General features: G+C 50.7%; 1 protein-coding gene across 2 annotated transcripts in view; it reads right to left on the bottom strand.

Moving 5' to 3' along the window:
• Nucleotides 1–1981: 1981 nt before the first annotated feature.
• ARHGAP39 (Rho GTPase activating protein 39) overlaps nt 1982–19980 on the bottom strand; it is a 198933-nt gene continuing 180934 nt past the window's right edge. For both annotated transcript variants that reach the window (XM_028736038.2, XM_028736039.2), the window contains 4 exons: nt 16149–16348; nt 14137–14228; nt 11460–11629; nt 1982–10086 (listed from right to left, as the gene is read on the bottom strand). In XM_028736038.2, the coding sequence (XP_028591871.2) occupies nt 9892–10086; nt 11460–11629; nt 14137–14228; nt 16149–16348 (657 nt within the window). In that variant the 3' untranslated portion in view covers nt 1982–9891. The remainder of the gene's footprint in view (nt 10087–11459; nt 11630–14136; nt 14229–16148; nt 16349–19980) is intronic.

The raw sequence follows: 19980 nt of genomic DNA, 5'->3' as shown, positions 1-19980 counted from the left end.
CAGTCTTCAAGCATCCAAGCACTGTTGGAAGGTGGAGCATGGCCCAGCTGGAAGAAATTGGGAAACCTGAGACCCCCAAGGGGTTGTTGGCAATGCACACCCCACCAGTCCTGTGCTGGCTGGTAGCTGACGTTCGCCGATACCTGGAGTTTCTGCAAGGTACACCATTCCTGTTCTACATCCTGGTGGGCAGATCAAGACCTGGCCAGAGAACCAAAAATCAACCTAAGGCAGGTTGCACATGGGACACACACAGGTGGGAGATTTGGGACTGGGAGAGAGGAACCCACGCATTGCATCTGGAGTCTTTTGTGCAACTTGTGGCACATTCTTCCAAGAAGACTCAAGGGTGGGCACATTCTTGCATCAGTGCATGGGATAGACTGTGTACTGGGCTCTAAGAGTTGGGTACCAGAGAGAGAGAGAGAGAGAGAGAGCTCTGATTGCTAGTTTGGCTGTGGAACTGTAGTTGGAAGGGACCCCAGGGGTCATCTAGTCCAACCCCCTGCAATGCAGGAATCACTACTAAAAGCATCTTTGACACTTGGCCATTTAACCTGTTTAGGGAGCAGGTGGTGCTGTGGTCTAAACCACTGAGCCGCTTGGGCTTGCTGATTGGGTCAGCAGTTTGAATCCCCAAGACAGGGCGACCTCCCATTGCTCTGTCCCAGCTCCTGCCAACCTAGCAGTTTCAAAGCACACCAGTGCAAATAGATAAATAGGTACTGCTGTGGCAGGAAGGTAAACAGCGTTTTTGTGCGTTCTGGTTTCCATCAGTGTCCCATTGCACCAGAAGTGGTTTAGTCCTGCTGGTCACATGACCCAGAAAGCTGTCCGCGGACCAACGCCGGCTCCCTTGGCCTGAAAGCGAGATGAGTGCGCCAACCCCATAGTCGCCTTTGATGGGACTTAACTGTCCAGGGGTCCTTTACCTTTACTTAACATTCTTTTGAAAGCCCTCCAATAGCCCACCACCTTCTGAGACGGATACTTCTACCCCAGGGAAGTGGCTCGGTGGGTATGGGTTTCAGGGTCTCTCTCCAAAGGAGGAGTCAACAGCTGAGCAGGAGGACGTGCTCTCTGAATGTGAAAGGTGAATCTCTGGTTAAAGAAATATTTCAAGTACAGTGGTACCTCGGGTACCACTTGAAATATTTCAAGTACAGTGGTACTTAATTCATTCTGGAGGTCCGTTCTTAACCTGAAACTGTTCTTAACCTGAGGTACCACTTTAGCTAATGGTTCCTCCCACTGCCGCCACACCGCCACTGCGCAATTTCTGTTCTCATCCTGAAGCAAAGTTCTTAACCCGGTACTATTTCTGGGTTAGTGGAGTCTGTAACCTGAAGGGTCTTTAAGCCGAGGTACCACTGTAGTGGGCTCACTGGAAGGACAGATCGTGAAGCTGAGGCTCCAAGACTTTGGCCACCTCATGAGAAGAGAAGACTCCCTGGAAAAGACCCTGATGTTGGGAAAGATGGAGGGCACAAGGAGAAGGGGACGACAGAGGACGAGATGGTGGGACAGTGTTCTCGAAGCTACCAGCATGAGTTTGACCAAACTGCGGGAGGCAGTGGAAGACAGGAGTGCCTGGCGTGCTCTGGTCCAGGGGGTCACGAAGAGTCGGACACGACTAAACAACTAAACAACAGCAACAACCACTGTAGTGGAGCTAGGGAAAGTTGCTTCCTCCTACCCCAGCTAGACCTCATTGGCCAGCAAAAGGGTAGATGGATCTTGCAGTCTGACTTGATCCAAGATGAAGCTTCACTTTGTTTCGGTAACACACTCTAAAGAAAGGTGGAGAGGCATTATGCAAGATGTGAGTTGGCCAACACCACTATGCTGTCATTTCTGGCTGAGTTCTTTGTTGCTTTTGCACAATTGCTTAATCTCGATGTGCTTTCCAAAAATGAGAATATGTAGTGCTTTCTGATTTGTTTTTTTTTTTTAAGGAAAAAAAAAAGAATCCGACACAAGGTTCCCCAAAAGGATGTCCATATTCATCTTTTATTCACACAACATGGAGTTGCCTCTACATTTCCATGCTTCTTAATTACAAGAGTTAGTCAGACAACGTTACACAGTAGGTTGCCCCTCTAAATTGCCACGGGAGGCCCCAGGAAACGTCCCGTCTCCATTCAGCCATCACTACAAGGGACCCAACGGCCTTCCTTGCTTGCCCCTTGCCCAGCGCCTGAGGTGATTGTCCGAGGAAAAGATTGGGGGGATCGGAGGGGGGTGGGGTGGGGGTGGGGAGAGATCAGCTTTGCAAACAGGTGGGGAGGAAGGGAAGGTTAGCATGGAGTCGCTTGCGTCTCTCAACTTTAAGGCCAAACGCGGGGTTCAAGCAACCTCAATCCGGTAAGTCAAACATGTTCTGGTTTTCTGCATGGGCAAACACGCCCGGCAAATCAAAATGATAAACCACCCAATAAGGAGAGAGGGGAAAAACCCTTATATTGAACCTCCGTCTGCAATAGTTTCCAGTTCTAGACACTTCATAGAATCGGAAGAGTCTGAAGGGACCCAACGGGCCGTTTAGCACAGCCCCCTGCAATGTTGGAATCAAGTTTGAAATAAAACCAACTTGGGAAAGGAGACCAGGCCAAATCTCTCTCTCTCTACCCCAGCACTAGGCTCCTCTCCCGGATTTAGCGGTACTTAGTTTCTTCTCTGCCATTGGCATTTCACACACTCAAGTCCTGCTCTGCCCGTCTCAATGTGGGAGTTAGTGACCTAGCCACCCAGAGAGGCTGGGGTAACCCGGTCAGATGGGTAGGGTACAAGTAATAAATTATTATAAATCATTATGACACGGTGGGCTGCAGGGAACTCCGGCATGTGTTAGGACCCCAAGCTGTGCTGGGCCACGGGTGATTTGGTGAGAGTCAAATCCCAGGTGGCAATAGATATTGCGCATGTGGCTGGCTTAAAAGGTCTTTTCCACACCCAGGTGGTTAGACTCCATTTTGGAATCCCAAGGCAACAAGCCGCTCAATTTTGACACGAGTCTTGTCAAGGCCGCTCACCTTGTCAGCACAGACAACACCCCATCGCCAGCGCATTAAAACATTTATATGCGCCCATCCTTAGAAACCAGACAAGAATTAGGCCCGCAGTTCAGTGTGGATGTGTTTTTTGTTGTGTTGTGTTTTTTAAATCCTACTGTATGCTGCAAATATTACAATATCTCACAGGACCAGTGACGGCTTAAGATGATTTAATTACGGTTTCTGGTGCTGAAACAACACGGAGACAATTTACCCTTTCGAAACATTAAGCTGGTCTCTCCGGGTGAAGAGATGCGACGTGAATGAATCACTTCTGGTACTGCCACAGGCAGAGAGTGCTCTTTTGTGGAGCGAGGTTTGGACTAAGACCCCACATTTTATAAGGGTGATTAATGAATGGTTCGCCACAAGAGACAGAGAGAGAGAAAATCCATTTCCTTGCTTGCAGAGAATTCTACTTACAAAAGACTTGCTAGCAGAAGGCGAATCCTACACTCCTCTGCCTATGCTAAGTAGGTCAAACAGGAAGTCTGTGTAGCCCAGAATGAGAGCAGTTGCCAAGGGGAGTCCAGCTGTTTGGGATTAAGGGGGCAAAGCCCAGAGCTCACTGCCCGAATCCCCTTCCTCACCAATTCCAGAGTCTTCTCTCTCCTTCCTGATCCTACGGAACGATTAGTGGTTAATCCCAGAGACGTTACAAAGAAGTCGAAGTTTATGTTTGTGTCTGTGTTTTGCTGAAGGAGCAAATTAATTTTAGATAATTAACTTGGGTCGCTGCTGGTGGGTTGGGTTAGGGTTAGGGTTAGGGTCCAAAGGAACTCAAGACACATTCGGACACTCCTAAGGAGAAAGCAACCCAGTTGCTGAGTGGATGGAGCTCAAGAACCGAAGAACCGGGTTTGTGTCCGCCTTGGCTAAAGCGGCATTTGCGGAAAGTCGTCATGAAAATGAGGCAGCCTCCAGGAAAGGCAGGGCCCTGCAGAAATCAAGTGAAGCTGCAATCCTGTACTAACCCTGACTGCAAGCAAACCTCGTTGAGCTCAATGCAATGGGTGTAAGACCTCTGCGCTGTAGCACAGTTCGTTTCAGTCTGCTTTTTCAATTTTTCATCACTGGTTTTCTAACTAAAAATGTTTGCGTCGGGAATTGGGCCCTTTGAAGCTATAGCTGCTACCCGTACCTGACCACTTTATGTCATGTTAAATTTGCATGGAAAAAAACACCGTCCGACTCGACTACAGGGAGTAGTGGGGGAGAGTGAGCCGTCATGCTTTTTTAATAAACAGAAGGGCTGCACCCAGGGTTCCTTGCAAGATCTCCACCGGTTGCTCAGAAAGCAGCATGCTGAACAACTTTTTCCTCTGGCAAAGCACTCTTATGGCTCATCCTAAGAGAGGAGAGAGAGCCCCACCAGGACAAGACCAAAATCCTGAATCCCACAGCGGCATGTCAGAGATGCCTTCAGGAAGCTCTCAAGGAGGACAGAAGAAGAGGAGTCCTCCAACTGTTGCTGAAAGGCCTGCTTTGAGCTTCCACCTCCCTGAAACTTCTAACTCACCCGGACCTTCCCTGATGCTTCAGCAAAGTGGAGCAATTTGCTCCCGCCAGCTGCTGCCCACTTGCTATTTGGGTTTTGTTTGGTTCCAGCTCAGCTCTGGTGGATATTCCTGCCACCTCTGGACCTCACAAGTGCTTCGCCCGAGGGCATCATGCATGGTTGGAGCTGTTTAGCTAAGACCCCTTAGATACTGTGGCCGCTTGAAAACAGACATGCTTGCAATCCCTACACTCTCTCAGCGGCGGATGTGTCTCATTTGCCCATCTGTTCCTCCTGTTAAATTTATGGCACGCACTGCATTTCTCCGTTTAAAAATAAAATGAAATGAAGGGATCCAAACGATTTATTTGCAGCGGTGTCTCTTGAAACAGCTGCCCAAAAGTATGAAAACGAAGACCTGGGTGAATGCAGTGCCAGTTCCCAAGAGGAAAAAGGAGGGAGCAAGCTGAACAGCCCCCCAAAAAATGTCCCAAGCAGTTAGGATTTCAAACCAACTGGAATTTGCAAATGTAAATGGCTCAGGCTACAGCTTTGTCAATGGCCCATTAAGGTGTTAAGGCACTTGTTTAGATTAGGTTCTTTGCTCAAGAGGTGTCCAAAACCAAGTCAGGATTCTTGTCTCAATTAACCCCTTCTTTTCTTCAATGTGTCTGAAGAACAAGAAATGGGGGGGGGGGGTCCGTCAAATTTGGACAGCGGTAGGTAGTTGCAATAAGCCTAGGTGCACTCAGTAAGCTGCCCTGACTTTCCTGGAGAGCAGAGAGGGAGAGCGAGTGTTGCTAGCTACTTGGGACAGGTGGGTGGGAGCAGTTTGGGCCGGACACCAAGGTGCTAGTCCACAGTGACTCCTAACGGTGAAAAGCAAGACGCACATCGCAGCCGGGTGCCTTTGCAGTTTTAAGTGTGGATGGATTGTCAAAGCGAGGGGTGCGAAACACACAGGCAGACCTGGCCACCATTCCATAAGAATGTTTGGCCGGTTTCCCGGAATGGCAGCAAAGTTACCTTCATTCACCAAAATAACTTAATGGAAAATAGGCTTGGAAATTAAACAAAGAAGCGGGAGTTGGATGCAAGGGGAAAGCGGGGTGGGCATGGAGTTGCAGCCCCCCCCCCCATCCCAGGAAAGGCAATGAAGCAAGGGGTGGGGGCTGACTCTTCACCAAATTCCACCTTTTCCTCCTGATACTGTTTACCTTCTCTCAACCACCTTGCTGTTGCGTTTTAGCTTTAAAGGACTAGAAAGTTTCTGCAGCTACAGCGAAATGCCAAATGCAGACCGTAGATGGGTGCTATTTAATCCTTTAATCTCAATTAGAAAGCTCTGGTCACCTGAAAAAGGGTGGGTGGGGAAATAAATATATTTTTGGTCAAACTCAAGGAAGCCCTTCCCCACCCCAAACAGCAATAAAATAAATAGCAAAGATAGAGTTTAGAGCATTTCCCACCCCCCACCCCCATACAAATAAAGAGCCCCAGTGATGGGTAATAAGATATATATACACCTCTGGATTAAAACTATGTTGTTAGCAAATTTATAATGGATTTTTTTAACCCTTTAAACCTCTATATAATAAATTCTTACTGGCTGAGTGGAGGAGAGGCAGAAACCCTCTGGCCCTGGAAGATTGCACAGGCAAAGGTTCTCCTGGGGAATGGATGGACACATCTGTGGCGGGGGGGCGCTAACATGCAGCCATCCACATGTGGCTGAACTTCAACTCCCATCAGGCCCAGTTGCACGGCCAACAGTCAGTGATGGTGGGAGATGCTGTTCAGCAACCAGCGGATCTGAGACGCCACATTTAACTCTCCAAGATCCCCTTTCCTAAATCAGTCTGTGGAGTTACAGAGAATTCAATGACGTCCTCCAAATCACAGCTCGGGCTGCTAAGACCGGCCCTTGGCCAGGGCCATCCAAAATGGCTTACGGGATACTCCCACTGCCCTGGCTGCCTCCACATGGGGAGAAGACGACCGCTGTCTTTGGAGACAGTTTGCTATTGTTCTTCTCATCAAGGAAGCCCAAGGAAGTTCCTTAGGGTTCCCCAAATGGAAAAGCCAATGGGTGGGTCTCTTTTGACAACAAAAAAGGTCACCCAGAAGGTAAACGCCGCTTCCACGCCCGTCCGGACTGCCCTGAGTAGCCCAGGGCACTGTTGTGTCACCATAGATGGCATCACTTCTCTCTGTGAGCTCTGATTCCAGAGTCTCGCTTAGCTTCTTGGGGTCAAGAGATGGGTCTACAGCAATGGGTCCCTGGGGGAAGGGTGGGGGGGTGCTGTGGCCCTAGGACAGGAGAGGAGGATAATCCCCGGGTGATTTGGCTGGAAGGCTTGTGCCTCCATTTGGGTGCGACTCAGGGAATCGATGCAGACAGCTGCTCTGGCAAAAGACCTTCCTTCTCTCCCAACCCCTAGTAAAAGTCCCCGCTGACTCTACTTCCACCTCCAACTTGCAATCCTCACGCTCGACGTTGCCTCCATATATGGCTCCCGCTCGCTTTCACCCCCAAAGTTTATGCTTTCGGAGGGGGAAAGCACCTTCGACTTCCCCAGACTACAGAGGCGCCGTTTGCCCTCCCCGGCCGCCATTCATGGACCCTCTCACCGAGGCCTTCTGCAAAAACCCTTTAGGCTTGTGCAACTGCGTCGTCCTGTAGCAATGAGTTACACGGACCCCACTCCACTGCTGAAATAAGACACGCTTCTTGTACCCATATTCCGACATGCCAAGAACAGGTAAAAGAAAGAGGGGAGGAAGCGAAGGAGCTACCAAAGGCAAGGAAGTCTCTCTTCTGAGACGCTTGGGTGTGTTTTAAGAAGCGAGACTGTACGCTAAGGGGTTGGCGGGAGGCCTGGCCGATTCTCTGTGTTGGATAAAGGCACTTTCTCTAGATCGAGAGCCACGCAGAGCAGCTGGCACACAACTACCGAGCGTGCCTGACGTCTGAGCGCGAGAGGAAACCCTCTTGTGTTGGCAGTGGTTGCCCGGACGCCCCACTGCAGCCTTGCCCAAAACAGCCATCGTGAGATGGGGAAGCTCTGTTTGAGAATCGGCACACCAGTTCTCTGGAAGCAACAAGGGGGGTTCCACACCCGGCAGAGGACCCCCCCTCTGAGTGATGAAGGCCAGCGGTGTGGAAGAAACTTCGGCGTAAGTGGGAGCACTGGCCTCCGGAGGGGATGTTTCCGCTCTGCGCCCCATCTAGTCCAGCCCCCTGTGCCTCCTTGTGGGACACAAGATCACACACACACCATTTTTGTTATAATAATCCAAGCCTGTTGGGGGGGCCATGGAGCCGCTTGGCAGACAGGAAAAGGGGGCGCCAAGTGTCTCCTTACGGCAGCTGTCATAGACTTCTGACACACACCCCAAATCCCCACCCCACATCCCAGGGGCTCTTGGGAGTTTATAGCATCGATAAAAGAAAACGTCTGTTCTTGGCAGTGTTAGAGTGGATGGGAGGCCTTTCCACACAGCTCGAGGCAGAGGCATCCTCAAACATTTTGAAGAGACAGGGTTACTTTATCGCCCTGAAATTTTGGGAGGTGTTGTTTTCCTCGCAGAAAACTAGCCTCCGTTGGAATAATACGAGAAGACTCCTGCAAAGATGCCACTGCAAAAGGGGAGAAATAGTTATGTAGGACAGCAAGCCAAAATACGCCCAGGTTCTCAGTGCTGGGAAGGCTTTTCCCAAAAATGTGCTTTTGTTTCTCTCCCTTAGATGGTAACGTTTTGGAAAGGGGGAGCGAAATCCACAGCTCACCCCAAATGGAAAGAAAGCAGTTTTTAAGCCTCCTTATGAAACAAGGGTTGCGGGGCCTTCATTAAGAACGGCCGCCAGAAAGCAAGAATTTTGGGGAAAGGAGTCTTACGCATGACACAAACCCAGGGTTGAAAGTGCAATGGGCGGCCTCCAACGCCGACCTGTGTGGAAATGCCTCCCGCACCCCGATTCAATGCTTCTTTAATGCCGAGACGCCTCCCAAAACAGAAGTTTGCATGCGGCGGAGGGAAAACGCCAGCCCTTCTGCTAGGTGGGGAGCACAGACGCAGCCTGGGACCCGGCAGGGCTGCACCCCCTTTCCCAACCCAACCGACAAGAGATGCAGCCCAAATTTAACCAGCCATTCCAGGAGAGGCGCAGAAAGGAGAGTCTGTGGGCCTTGGCTGCCCCACGCAGAAATTGGGGGCAGGCTGCACAGATAGCCAAAGGAGGCTGGGGGTTCTGGACGGGGCGCAGCAACACAGCAGAACGTTTCTCAGTAGCCAGCTCCGAAATCCCACGGCGGGGGCCTGACAGCATAACCGGCCCATTCTCTGGGGCGTTGGGAGAGAGAGGGGGGAGAAAGTGTTGGGGACACCATGGCTTTGGCCCCTTTGGCAGTGACTGTGCTGGAAGAGGGAAGGGAAACGGGGTGGGAGGACTGCGCCAAAAAGGGCGCCCGGGTCTGCGTGGCTCCGTCCCTTGCGTTCGTTCAACCCGGAGCCTCGGGTGGGAGGTGGCCAGCCTGAACTACAACTCCCGCCAGGCCTGTCCCGTGTGGGAGACAGGCTGGGAAGATGGGCTCAGGGGTCTCCGGTTGACGTAGCAGCAGAAGTACCTGTCTTACCTGGCAGCCAGCCTCCTTCACCTCAAGAGGGTCTGGACTAATGGGGATCTGACCTGTGGGTGTGGGGCACCCTCCTTCCACCTTCTGTGTGATGCCCTCGCCCTCTGGGGGCCTCTCCTCTGGTCTCAAAAGGGCCACCTTGGAAACGAGAGGCCCCGTGCTGGACCCAAACACTCCCTCAGCTGCCTTTATGCTCCACGCCAACCCCCAACTCCTGTCCTGACCCCTTCGCCCCCCCAAAAAAGTGCAGGTTGGGGAGGAGGAAGGCAGTCCCCTGCCTCTCCCTGCTCAACCCCACAGTTCACCTGAATCTTGCCAGGTTGCCCATTAATGCAGACTCTCCGGATCAGAACTATCCTGCGAGGAACTCCTGCTGTTCGTCCCAACGACTGGGCTGCTCTGTTTCCAGGCAGGGGGCTGCTGTGGGGCAGTGTGGGTCATTTTGTCCACAGCAGAAGCAGCAGGGGAACGCCGTGCACCCCAGCGGCTCGCCGGAGAGGCAGACCGGGCGGGCAAAACCCGGAGCGACCTCCCTTTCTCTCTCTCTCTGCCCGGGTGCCGAAAGGACGTTTCCTTTGCTGCGTCAAGAACAGTTCTTGCGGACCGTCTGGCTCTGGGGTGGAGGTTTAGGGTGGTGGTGGTGGGGGGGCTTTTGACGGGTCGGCGATACGCCCAGTTCTGTTTGGGCTCGCTGGCACCAGCGCTATAGGACCCCTTCCATGAAGCTCGTGTCCAAGTGCTGGATCAGTACCCGGATAAAGGACATTTCCTTGCGGGTGTTCTCGAAAATGATGCGCGGGTCATCCGACTGGCAGCGCAGGCAGTTGGGGGCCATCACCATGGCCAGGTTGTTGACGTCCATTTTGGTGACCGCCACGTTGGCCGGCTGCACAAACACCTGGCGGGGGGGGAGGGGAGGGAGAAAGGAGAGGCGTTATGGTAAAGGTAAAGGGGTAAAGGGACCCCTGAGCATTAGGTTCAGTCGTGGCCGACTCTGGGGTTGCGGCGCTCATCTCGCTTTATTGGCCGAGGGAGCCAGTGTACAGCTTCTGGGTCATGTGGCCAGCATAACTAAGCCGCTTCTGGCAAACCAGAGCAGCGCACGGAAACGCCGTTTACCTTCCCGCCGGAGTGGTACCTATTTATCTACTTGCACTTTGACGTGCTTTTGAACTGCTAGGTTGGCAGGAGCAGGGACTGAGCAACGGGAGCTCACCCCGTCGTGGGGATTCGAACCGCCGACCTTCTGATCGGCAAGTCCTAGGCTCTGGGGTTTAACCCACAGCGCCACCCGCATCCCTTGGCGTTATGGTAGGCAGCCACGAACCCATCCTGTTTGTAAGCTAAGAAAAGTGTTGTGGTGATTAGGGCTGGGTGACCCCTGGTTTTCAACACTGTGATATATCCCCAGCTAAATATCGTGACCTACTGATATATCACAATGTCTGAAATGAGGATGGAGCCAGGCATTGGCAGGCTTCCCACATTGTTTCCCCGCATTGTGATTTTTGCATGGCGCACATACAATTTGCAATACAGTGGTACCTCGCAAGACGAATGCCTCGCAAGACGGAAAACTCGCAAGACGAAAGGGTTTTTGGTTTTTTGAGTTGCTTCGCAAGACGAATTTCCCTATGGGCTTGCTTCGCAAGACGGAAACGTCTTGCAAGTTTGTTTCCTTTTTCTTAACACCGTTAATACAGTTGCGACTTGACTTTGAGGAGCAACTCATAGAACGCGGTGTGGTAGCCTTTTTTGAGGTTTTTGAAGACTTTGGTGATTTTTGAAGCTTTTCCAAAACTTTTCAGACACCGTGCTTCGCAAGACGAAAAAATCGCAAGACGAAAAAACTCGCGGAACGAATTAATTTCATCTTGCGAGGCACCACTGTATATCACAAAGTCAAAAATTGTGAAACCAGTACAGTCAAACCTTGGAACATTTCGTCTCCCGAACGCCACAAACCTGGAAGTAAATGCTCTGGTTTTCTGATGTTTTTCAGAAGCCGAACGTCTGGCGCAGCTTCTGCTTGAGTGTAGAAAGCTCCTGCAACCAATCGGAAGCCGCGCCTTGGTTGTCGAACATTTGGGAAGCCGAATGGGCTTCCAGAACGGTTTACATTTGAGAACGGATTACGTTTGAGAAGAGATTACGTTTGACTGTACCGGGCTATGGGCTTCAAACCAGTTTTGCATGATATATCACCCAGCCTTAACGCACATCACCCTCTGCCAGGGCCCACGTTCCTGTTCTGGGCTGGATCCTCCTTACCTGGAGGAAGCGGATGAGGTAGCAGAGCACCATCTTGTTGATCCTGGGCATGGAGTGGACGACGGCAATGGCGGCTTCGGGGTTCTCGTAGTGGGTGATGCACTGTTCGTAGAAGTCGTGGGGGATCAGGGGCTCCTCCAGCTCTCGATACCAGAGTTTCAGCAAGGAGGCTGCAGGGGAGGGGAATTGGGTGGGGGGTCGGTCAGGGAAGAAAGAGGCCGAGCCACACTGTCAGTCTGCATTTCTTAGCGCAGAAAGTATTGATCTGATGTGTAGAGATCGCTCCTATTCTGCTTCATTCAAGAGGGTTCTGGAAGCTTCTCTGTGTGAAAGAAGCAAGCAGAAGGTTCTTGATGTTTGGGTTATTCCTTCAGAGAAGCTGAGCACAGCTGGTCCTGATCTCTCTTCTTCAAGGTCATGCTATAATAAGAGGCCAGAAGGAGTCTGGGTTTCACTCTTTCCCTTTCTATCTCTTTTCATTCTGGTGTGGTGTTCTGTATACAGTGCTAAGGTTTAGTCTTATTATAAGTTGTATTGCATTGCATTGCATTGCATTGCATTGCATTGCATTGCATTGCATTGCATTGCATTGCATTGCATTGCATTGCATTGCATTGCATTGCATTGTATTGTAAGCTGCAAATGGATTTCTTATGGACAGTGCCAATCCTGAATGTATTGAATTTGTGCCCATTATGCAGTAAAGCTCTGCTGGATGAAATACAATTTCCTCTGATCAATTTTTTGGGGAATCCTGCAACGTGTTTAAATTGTTAATTGGCTAAGTATATGTTGGGATCTGGATCATATTGAGTAGAATTTCAGTGACACACACAGGCCCATTTCTGACCAAACTAAGCCTCCTAGAGGACAGTACACATCAGGAAGTTTAGTTGGGTCAAAATAAAGCACCATATTTTTCGCTCCATAGGGCGCACCTGGTTTTTTTTTTTGGGGGGGGGGGGGAAATAAAGAAAACAAATTTTATTTCCCCCCCCCCAGCCCCAAAGAGCAAAGAAGCCAAGACAGTGAGCGGGATCCATCCTGCTGGCTGTCTTGGCTTCCTCCTTAGCCACGCGCAACCTTTCCAGTGGGGAGAGGCTGCGTGCCGCTTCGTTTTTAGCCGCGGGGCTGGGGCGGGGGAAGCCCGAGCTTCCCCCGACCCCAGCCCCCAGAACAGGCAGCTATCCGCAAGCCTTCCAAGCGCAGCGGGAACTCCTGCTGTGCTCAGAAGGCTTGCGGATAGCTGCCTGAAGCCTGCATTCGCTCCATAGGACACACACACATTTCCCCTTCATTTTTGAAGGGGGGAAAGTGCTTCCTATAGAGCGAAAAATATGGTATACACTTTCAGAGTTAACGCTGAATGCATTACTCCTGGTAAATGAGCCACCACAACCACTAGCGCAGCGGTTCTCAACCTGTGGGTCCCCAGATGTTGTTGGACTACAACTCCCATCATCCCTGAGCTCTGGTCTTGCTGGCTAGGGGTGATGGGAGTTGTAGTCCAACAACATCTGGGGACCCGCAGGTTGAGAAAGGCTGCACTAGCGGGTCGTGAAATTTGTGTCCCGGGCTTTTCGGACTTGTCTAAACATGTACCATCTGAAACCAATGGGGCGCATTGGTTGCAGATGTGAAATACATACACATATTTATCAGCTCTCCTACCCCACTATTGTGAGATAAATGAGAGGGGGGACAGGGAGACCAATATTTTGCAATGCATGTATTTTCCACTCTCCACAGGCAACACTAACTGAATAACTCATTTTAGCTTCCTGGCTGATGCGCCAGAAGAACAGGAGGTACCCCAGGAAAATGATATGTTGCATTTATACCCCACCCTCTTCCCCAAGCAGATTGGGGGAGTACATGGTTCTCCTTCTCCCCATTTTATCCTCACCACAACCCTGTGAGGTTGGCCAGGCTGAGAGGTAGCAACTGGCCCAAGGCCAACTGGTGAGCTTCATGGCTGAGTGGGGATTTGAACCCTGGTCTCTCAGCTCTCAGTCCGGCACCCTAACCACTATGCCATGCCAGCTCTTAATAATAATAATAATATTTTTTTATTTATACCCCGCCCTTCCCGGTTCAGAAACCGGGCTCAGGGCGGCTAACAACAAATTTAAAACAAATTGTAAAAGCAGCATAAAATACAGTATAAAAACATGAATAACAATAAAATTCAAAGTTCAGAGATCAACTTAGGGGGAATCCATCTAATTAATATTAAATAATCCCCAGGGCTAGCTGGCTGAATTAGTCCTACTTAGGCCAGCAAGGAGGCCAGGGGAGAATTAGCTGTGGGGTCTCAGAGCGGGTGATCTTCATAAAAGGGGAGGGGGAGGGAAGGGAATTAAAACATCAGACTGAATTCAAATCGAAAACCAGGCAGAATAGCTCTGTCTTACAGGCCCTGTGGAAGGAGGTTAAATCCTGCAGGGCCCTGGTCTCATGGGACAGAGCATCCCACCAGGTCGGAGCCATCACTGAGAAGGCCCTGGCCCTGGTGGAGGATAGTCTGACTTCCTTAGGGCCCGGGACCTCTAAACTATGGTTATCCATGGACCTTATGGTGCTCTGCAGAGCAGAACCGGGCCCCCAAGCCCCTGTCTTGGCTACCCAGGGGCTTTGAAGCTGGAGGGAAGGAGGGTGGGGAGTCCTTTCTCCTCACCAGGGACGTGAGGGTCTTCCAAGCCGGTGGGGATTTTCCACTGGTCGACCTGCAGCTTGAGGGCGTTGACCTCATCGATGTCTCCAGGGACTCTGCAGAAGGGAAGAGAGGGACACCCCAAAGAAATAGAAGGGAGCGACTCACAAGGTTAAGAAGTGGATCCTGGGCCACTTTCAGGCATTAAGGGTTCCCTCCTTTCCCTAACAAGCAGAAATAAGGACAGTGGATGATGGACTAGAAGGGTCTTTGGCCTGATCCAGGTCTCTTCTTACGCTCTTATGACTCAAGAGCTGCTTTGCACACCCTGAGCTGCTTTGCATGTAACGCAAAGCCAAACCATTGTTTAGCTTGAATGCACGAGTGTGAGGATTCCCAGAGCCAAGGTTATGGCCTCATCGCTCCTCTCCCATGTCTCCCGCTGCTGTACTGCTGTGAGCTAAACCATGGGGTGCATCAGAATGCCATATCAACCATGGGTTGCAACAAACCTTGGTTAGAGCCTGTGGTTTGTCTGGAGCAAGGGAAATCACAACCCCAGGTTCAGACTGCGTGCTAAGCGAAACCGTGGCTAAGTTAACTGCAGGACAGGAAGAGGAGCAAATTGGCCAAAATCTCCTCTGAGGGAGGTCCACGCACTCGTGCTAAACCATAGTGTTGCTTTTTTAATCTCCTTATTTTCAACAACACGGAAACCGTGTAAAACACATATAAAATTAAATAAAACAAGAGACGAGGTGCAGGTAAGACATTCCAATTTGGTCACATTGCCATTTCAGGATTCACTGCGATGCCAAAAATAGCCAACGAAAATGTGTTAATATTTCTTCCTTTAATCTACCCAGCGAAAGACCATGGGCAGTGGCTGTGTTTGGCTTAGGGCTGCTTGCGAAGCGGCTCACAGCCTCAGGGCCAAACCAGGCATGAAGACCTGTTCGATTTCCTCGCCTCTCTGAAGCTGCTATTTGCATTTCAGGGCAGCTCAACTCAACTCTCCTTCCTTCCCCGTTTCATGCCACCCCAAGGCTGCTACAGTGGTGCCTTGCAAGACAAAAAGAATCCGTTCCGCGAGTCTCTTCGTCTAGCGGTTTTTTCGTCTTGCGAAGCAACCCTATTAGCGGCTTAGTGGATTAGCGCTATTAGCGGTTTAGCGGCTATTAAAGGCTTAGCGGCTAAAAGGCTATTAGCGGCTTAGAAAAAGGGGGGGGAGCGGGGAAAAAATCGCAAGACTCGCAAGACGTTTCCGTCTTGCGAAGCAAGCCCATAGGGAAAATCGTCTTGCGAAGCAACTCAAAAACGGAAAACCCTTTTGTCTAGCGGGTTTTTCGTCTTGCGAGGCATTCGTCTTGCGGGGCACCACTGTATTTATGTAAGAGAGAAAGTGTGCCACATCTAGCTTGGTCTAATATGGATTTTACGGCTTCTGGGCAGATTTCAGGGGACAAAGGTTCCTGCAGACCACCGGGCTTGGAGTTTGCCCTAAAATACCGTATTTTTCGCTCCATAAGGCGCACCGGACCAGAAGGAGCACCTAGTTTTTAGAGGGGGAAATCAAGAAAAAAAAATCTTATTTCCCCCCCAGCCCCAAAGAGCAAAGAAGCCAAGACAGCGAGCGGGATGGACCCCGGCCAGGGGGGCTGTGCATGGTTATGGCAATACCCCCACCTCCCGCAAAAGCCCACCGGAGCCGCGCACCCTTTAAGGAGCGTGCGGCCCCTGCGGGCTTTTCTACGAGGAGGGAGAAGGGACTGGCCGCGTCAGTCCCTTCTCCCTCCTCGTAGAAAAGCCCGCAAGAGCCGCGGGGAGCTTGTGTGCGGCTCTTGGGGGCTTTTCCTGCCTGCCTCCCCCCCTGCATTCGCTCCATAAGACGCACATACATTCCCCCTTACTTTTTAGGAAGGAAAAAGTGTGTCTTATGCAGCAAAAATACGGTAAATGCTAAAGGAGCCAGCAGACTGGAACCCAGCTCAACTGTTTGCCCCAAGGGCGCTGCCCCAGGGCAAGGTGGGCCTTACCTGAAGATGCCCTCGGTCTGGTCTCCGTTCAAGGCCAGCACCTCCTCCGACAGCCTCGTCTGCACCCATGGGAGCTGGCGGTCGGGGTACCTCTCCTTCTGCATGTTCATGATCTCTTGCAGGGAGCTGCCGAACATGGAAGGGCTGAAAACGGCGTTCTTGGCGTGCCGGATCTCTTCGATGTTTGGCTTCTTCAGGCCCTGAAAGGGAAGGCGGTCGGTGTGAGCGGAGGCACAAGACCCAGCTCAGAGAGGTGCCCCTGGGTGCTGGAACACAGGATGCGACCAAATCATGATGCTTCTCTTCTTCTTCTTCTTTTAAAATTTTATTCATACTTTTCAGATATATACATTTCACTTCCCCCTCTTTCTGCAGTTCCTTAAATTTATTTTTAATATCTTCTGCATATCCAAATTAACTTACTCATTTGTTTCTCAAATATATATACTCTTGTATGGCTGCAATAACCCTGCCAGTGTTTTTATCTGTCTACAATTTATCCTTAAATATTCAATAAACCATTTCCATTCTTTGATAAAAAGTTTATCTTGATTTTTTATTCTTCCAGTAAGTTTCACCATTTCTGCATATTCCGTAAGTTTTTGTATTCATTCTTCCTTTGCTGGGACTTCTATCCATTTTGCAGCAAGTAACATTCTTGCCGCTGTAGTGGTGCACATAAATCATTTTTTATACAATTTAATAATCATCATATTATGGATATAAGTGAATAGGATAAGAAAGAAAGATGTTAATTGATTAAGTTAATTTTATTGGAAATTGGTATTGGAAAACTGCTACAATGAGCCACATGGAAACTCATCTTGAGGGATCTGAGGAAGTCATTTAATAATGGTTATTAAAATATGATTATAATAGTTAGGATAAATGTTTGTATGTTTGTTTTTTATATTGTAATGTTTTTTCTTTTATGTTGTTTATGTTTGTTACAAATTTGAAAAACCAATAAAAAATTATGAAAAATAAAATAAATCATTTTTTATACAATTTAGGTAGTTCTGTCCCTATAATTCCCAGGCGCTTTTAACGGTGCCCTTGACATGCTGGACTCTTTGGAGACACATGATGCCCTGTTGTTGTTCTTTAGTCATTTAGTCGTGTCCGACTCTTCGTGACCCCATGGACCAGAGCACGCCAGGCACTCCTGTCTTCCATTGCCTGCCGCAGTTTGGTCAAACTCATGTTCTTGCTTTGAGAACACTGTCCCACCATCTCGTCCTCTCGCATGACGCCTAATGTAAAGGGACCCCTGACCATTAGGTCCAGTCGTGGCCGACTCTGGGGTTGCAGCGTTCATCTCGCTTTATTGGCCGAGGGAGCCGGCGTACATGCCGGTCATGTGGCCGGCATGACTAAGCCGCTTCTGGCGAACCAGAGCAGCGCATGGAAACGCCGTTTACCTTCCTGCCAGAGCGGTACCTATTTATCTACTTGCACTTTGACGTGCTTTCAAACTGCTAGGTTGGCAGGAGCAGGGACTGAGCAACAGGAGCTCACCCCGTCGCGTGGATTCGAACCGCCAACCTGCTGATCGTCAAGTCCTAGGCTCTGTGGTTTAACCCGCAGCGCCACCTGCATCCCTCGCATGACGCCTACCTGGCTGCAGACTAGAATCCTGACACCGAGGGAGCCAGGAAAGGGTCAGAGAGGAATAGGAAAGGACAAGGAGGAAACAGCGCTAGCCAGGCGTGGGGAACCTTTTTCAAAGTTCCAGGACACATTTCAGCCAGGGGGAAACGCTCAAGGAAGGAATCTGCAAGCCAGCGATGGCTTGGCGGCTAGAGTGTCGGACTAGGACCTGGGAGACTGAGGTTCGAATCCCCGCTTGGCCAGGAAGCTCACTGCATGTGGCCTTGGGCAATCATTCTCTCTCGGCCTAGCCTACCTCACAGGGTTGTTGTGAGGATAAAATGAGGGGGAGGCAACTATGTATGCTACCTTTGCCTTTATTTGTTTTATTTATTGAAGCTGTTAGTGGGTTTGGGGTGGGTTGGTTTTTTCCCCAACTCAAAGAGACTCACGAAACAGCGGGAGATGCCAGGAGCCTGTTTAACACTTTAGTAAGTTGTTGGGAAGGATGCGGGTGGTGCTGTGTGTTAAACCACAGAGCCTAGGACTTGCCGATCAGAAGGTCGGCGGTTCGAATCCCCGCAATGACGGGATGAGCTCCCGTTGCTCGGTCCCTGCTGCTGCCAACCTAGCAGTTCGAAAGCACGTCAAAGTGCAAGTAGATAAACAGAAGCAGGTCTTGGGGAGAGGTTCAAAGAGCCAACGGCCAACCCAGCATCTTCACCCATCCCTTTAAAAAAGACTCTTTGAGAATCTGCAATGGACCTGGGATAGCTCACTCGGAAGAGCACGAGAATCTTAATCTTAGGGTCATGGGTTCGAGTTCCAACTCGGGCAGTGCGCGGGGGTTGAGCTTGATGACGCTTGGGGACACTTCCAACTCTACGATTCTGCAATTATTAGCTCCGTGAGCACACTCCAAATTGAGGCATGTGAGAAAAGCCTTCTCTCTGCAGCCATCCAGCTTTCGGCCACAGAGGGGCAGCAGTGCACTGGGAGGGAAGGAGGAGGAAGAAGAGGGCGCTGGGAAGGCTGGTTCAGAAGAGGCGAAAGGGCCGCTTTGCAGAAGGGCGGGGAGGAGAGGGTGCTGCTGGAGGAGGGAATAAACAACAAGGCCATCTTTTGCATGGATGCAAAACCTCCAGGGTGACAGAGCGAGGACACCACTCTCATGCAGGGAGGGGTCAACATGAACATGAACAGAAGGAGGCAAGGACAGAAAGCGAGGTCAAGGAGTGGAAACTGGCTGCTTCTAAGGGGGTGTGTGGCAGCAATGGAGTATATAATATTATTATGTTTTTATATATGCTGTATGCCGCCCAGAGTGCCTGGAGAAACCCAGCCAGATGGGCAGGATATAAATAAAATTATTGTTGCTATTATTATTATTATTATTATTATTTTAAAAATAATTTTGTAGAGTTGGAAGGGACCCCAGGTCATCTAGCCCAGGGGTCAGCAAACTTACCACACCTCGGGCCGGTGTCTCCAGCGCTGATAATGCGGCGGGCCGGAGGGTGGGGGAGCGCGTGCCCATACACATGCGCACACGCTATTTCCGGCGCACTTCCGGGTTGGAGGAGCACCAGAAATAGCTTGTGCGCGTGTGCACGGGCCTCCTCCGATCCGGATGTGCACCGGAAATAATACGTGTGCATGTGCAGATAACGCTTGCGCATGCGCATAAGCTATTTTCAGTGCTCCTCCGACACGGAGGTGGGCAGCCGTGCAGTGCAGCACCGGTAAAGGTGGGTGGCGGCAGCGGGCGGCGGGAGTTGCCACGGGCCAGATAAACGAGTCTCTTGGGCCTTATACGGCCCACGGTCCTTAGTTTGGGGACCCCTGATCTAGCCCAACCCCTAGCAGTGCAGGAATCATTGCTAAATACCGGTAACCCCTGGCAGGTGCCCCCCAAAAGACTTCTGTTTCAAAACCTCTAAGGAAGGAGAGCCTTCACCTTCCGAGAGAGTCTGCTCCACTGTCAAATGGCTCTCGCAGTCGGAAAAGGTCCTTCTGAATGTTCTTCCACATTACACTACAGTTTATACCACAGGCAGAGAAATTAATGATTCGGAGGAGAGGCTGCCACTGCCTGCCACTGATTGGTGCCCTTGGGAGACAGGCTGGTAGGGCAGAGCGCAGGGAGGCCGACTGTAAAGGTAAAGGTCAAGGGACCCCTGACCACTAGGTCCAGTCGTGGCCGACTCTGGGGTTGCGGCACTCATCTTGCTTTACTGGCCGA

Source organism: Podarcis muralis, chromosome 8 (assembly GCF_964188315.1).
Source record: "Podarcis muralis chromosome 8, rPodMur119.hap1.1, whole genome shotgun sequence".
NCBI lineage: Eukaryota > Metazoa > Chordata > Lepidosauria > Squamata > Lacertidae > Podarcis > Podarcis muralis.
Note: the sequence above shows the minus strand (reverse complement) of the source record. Positions and strands in the feature narration are given on the sequence as shown.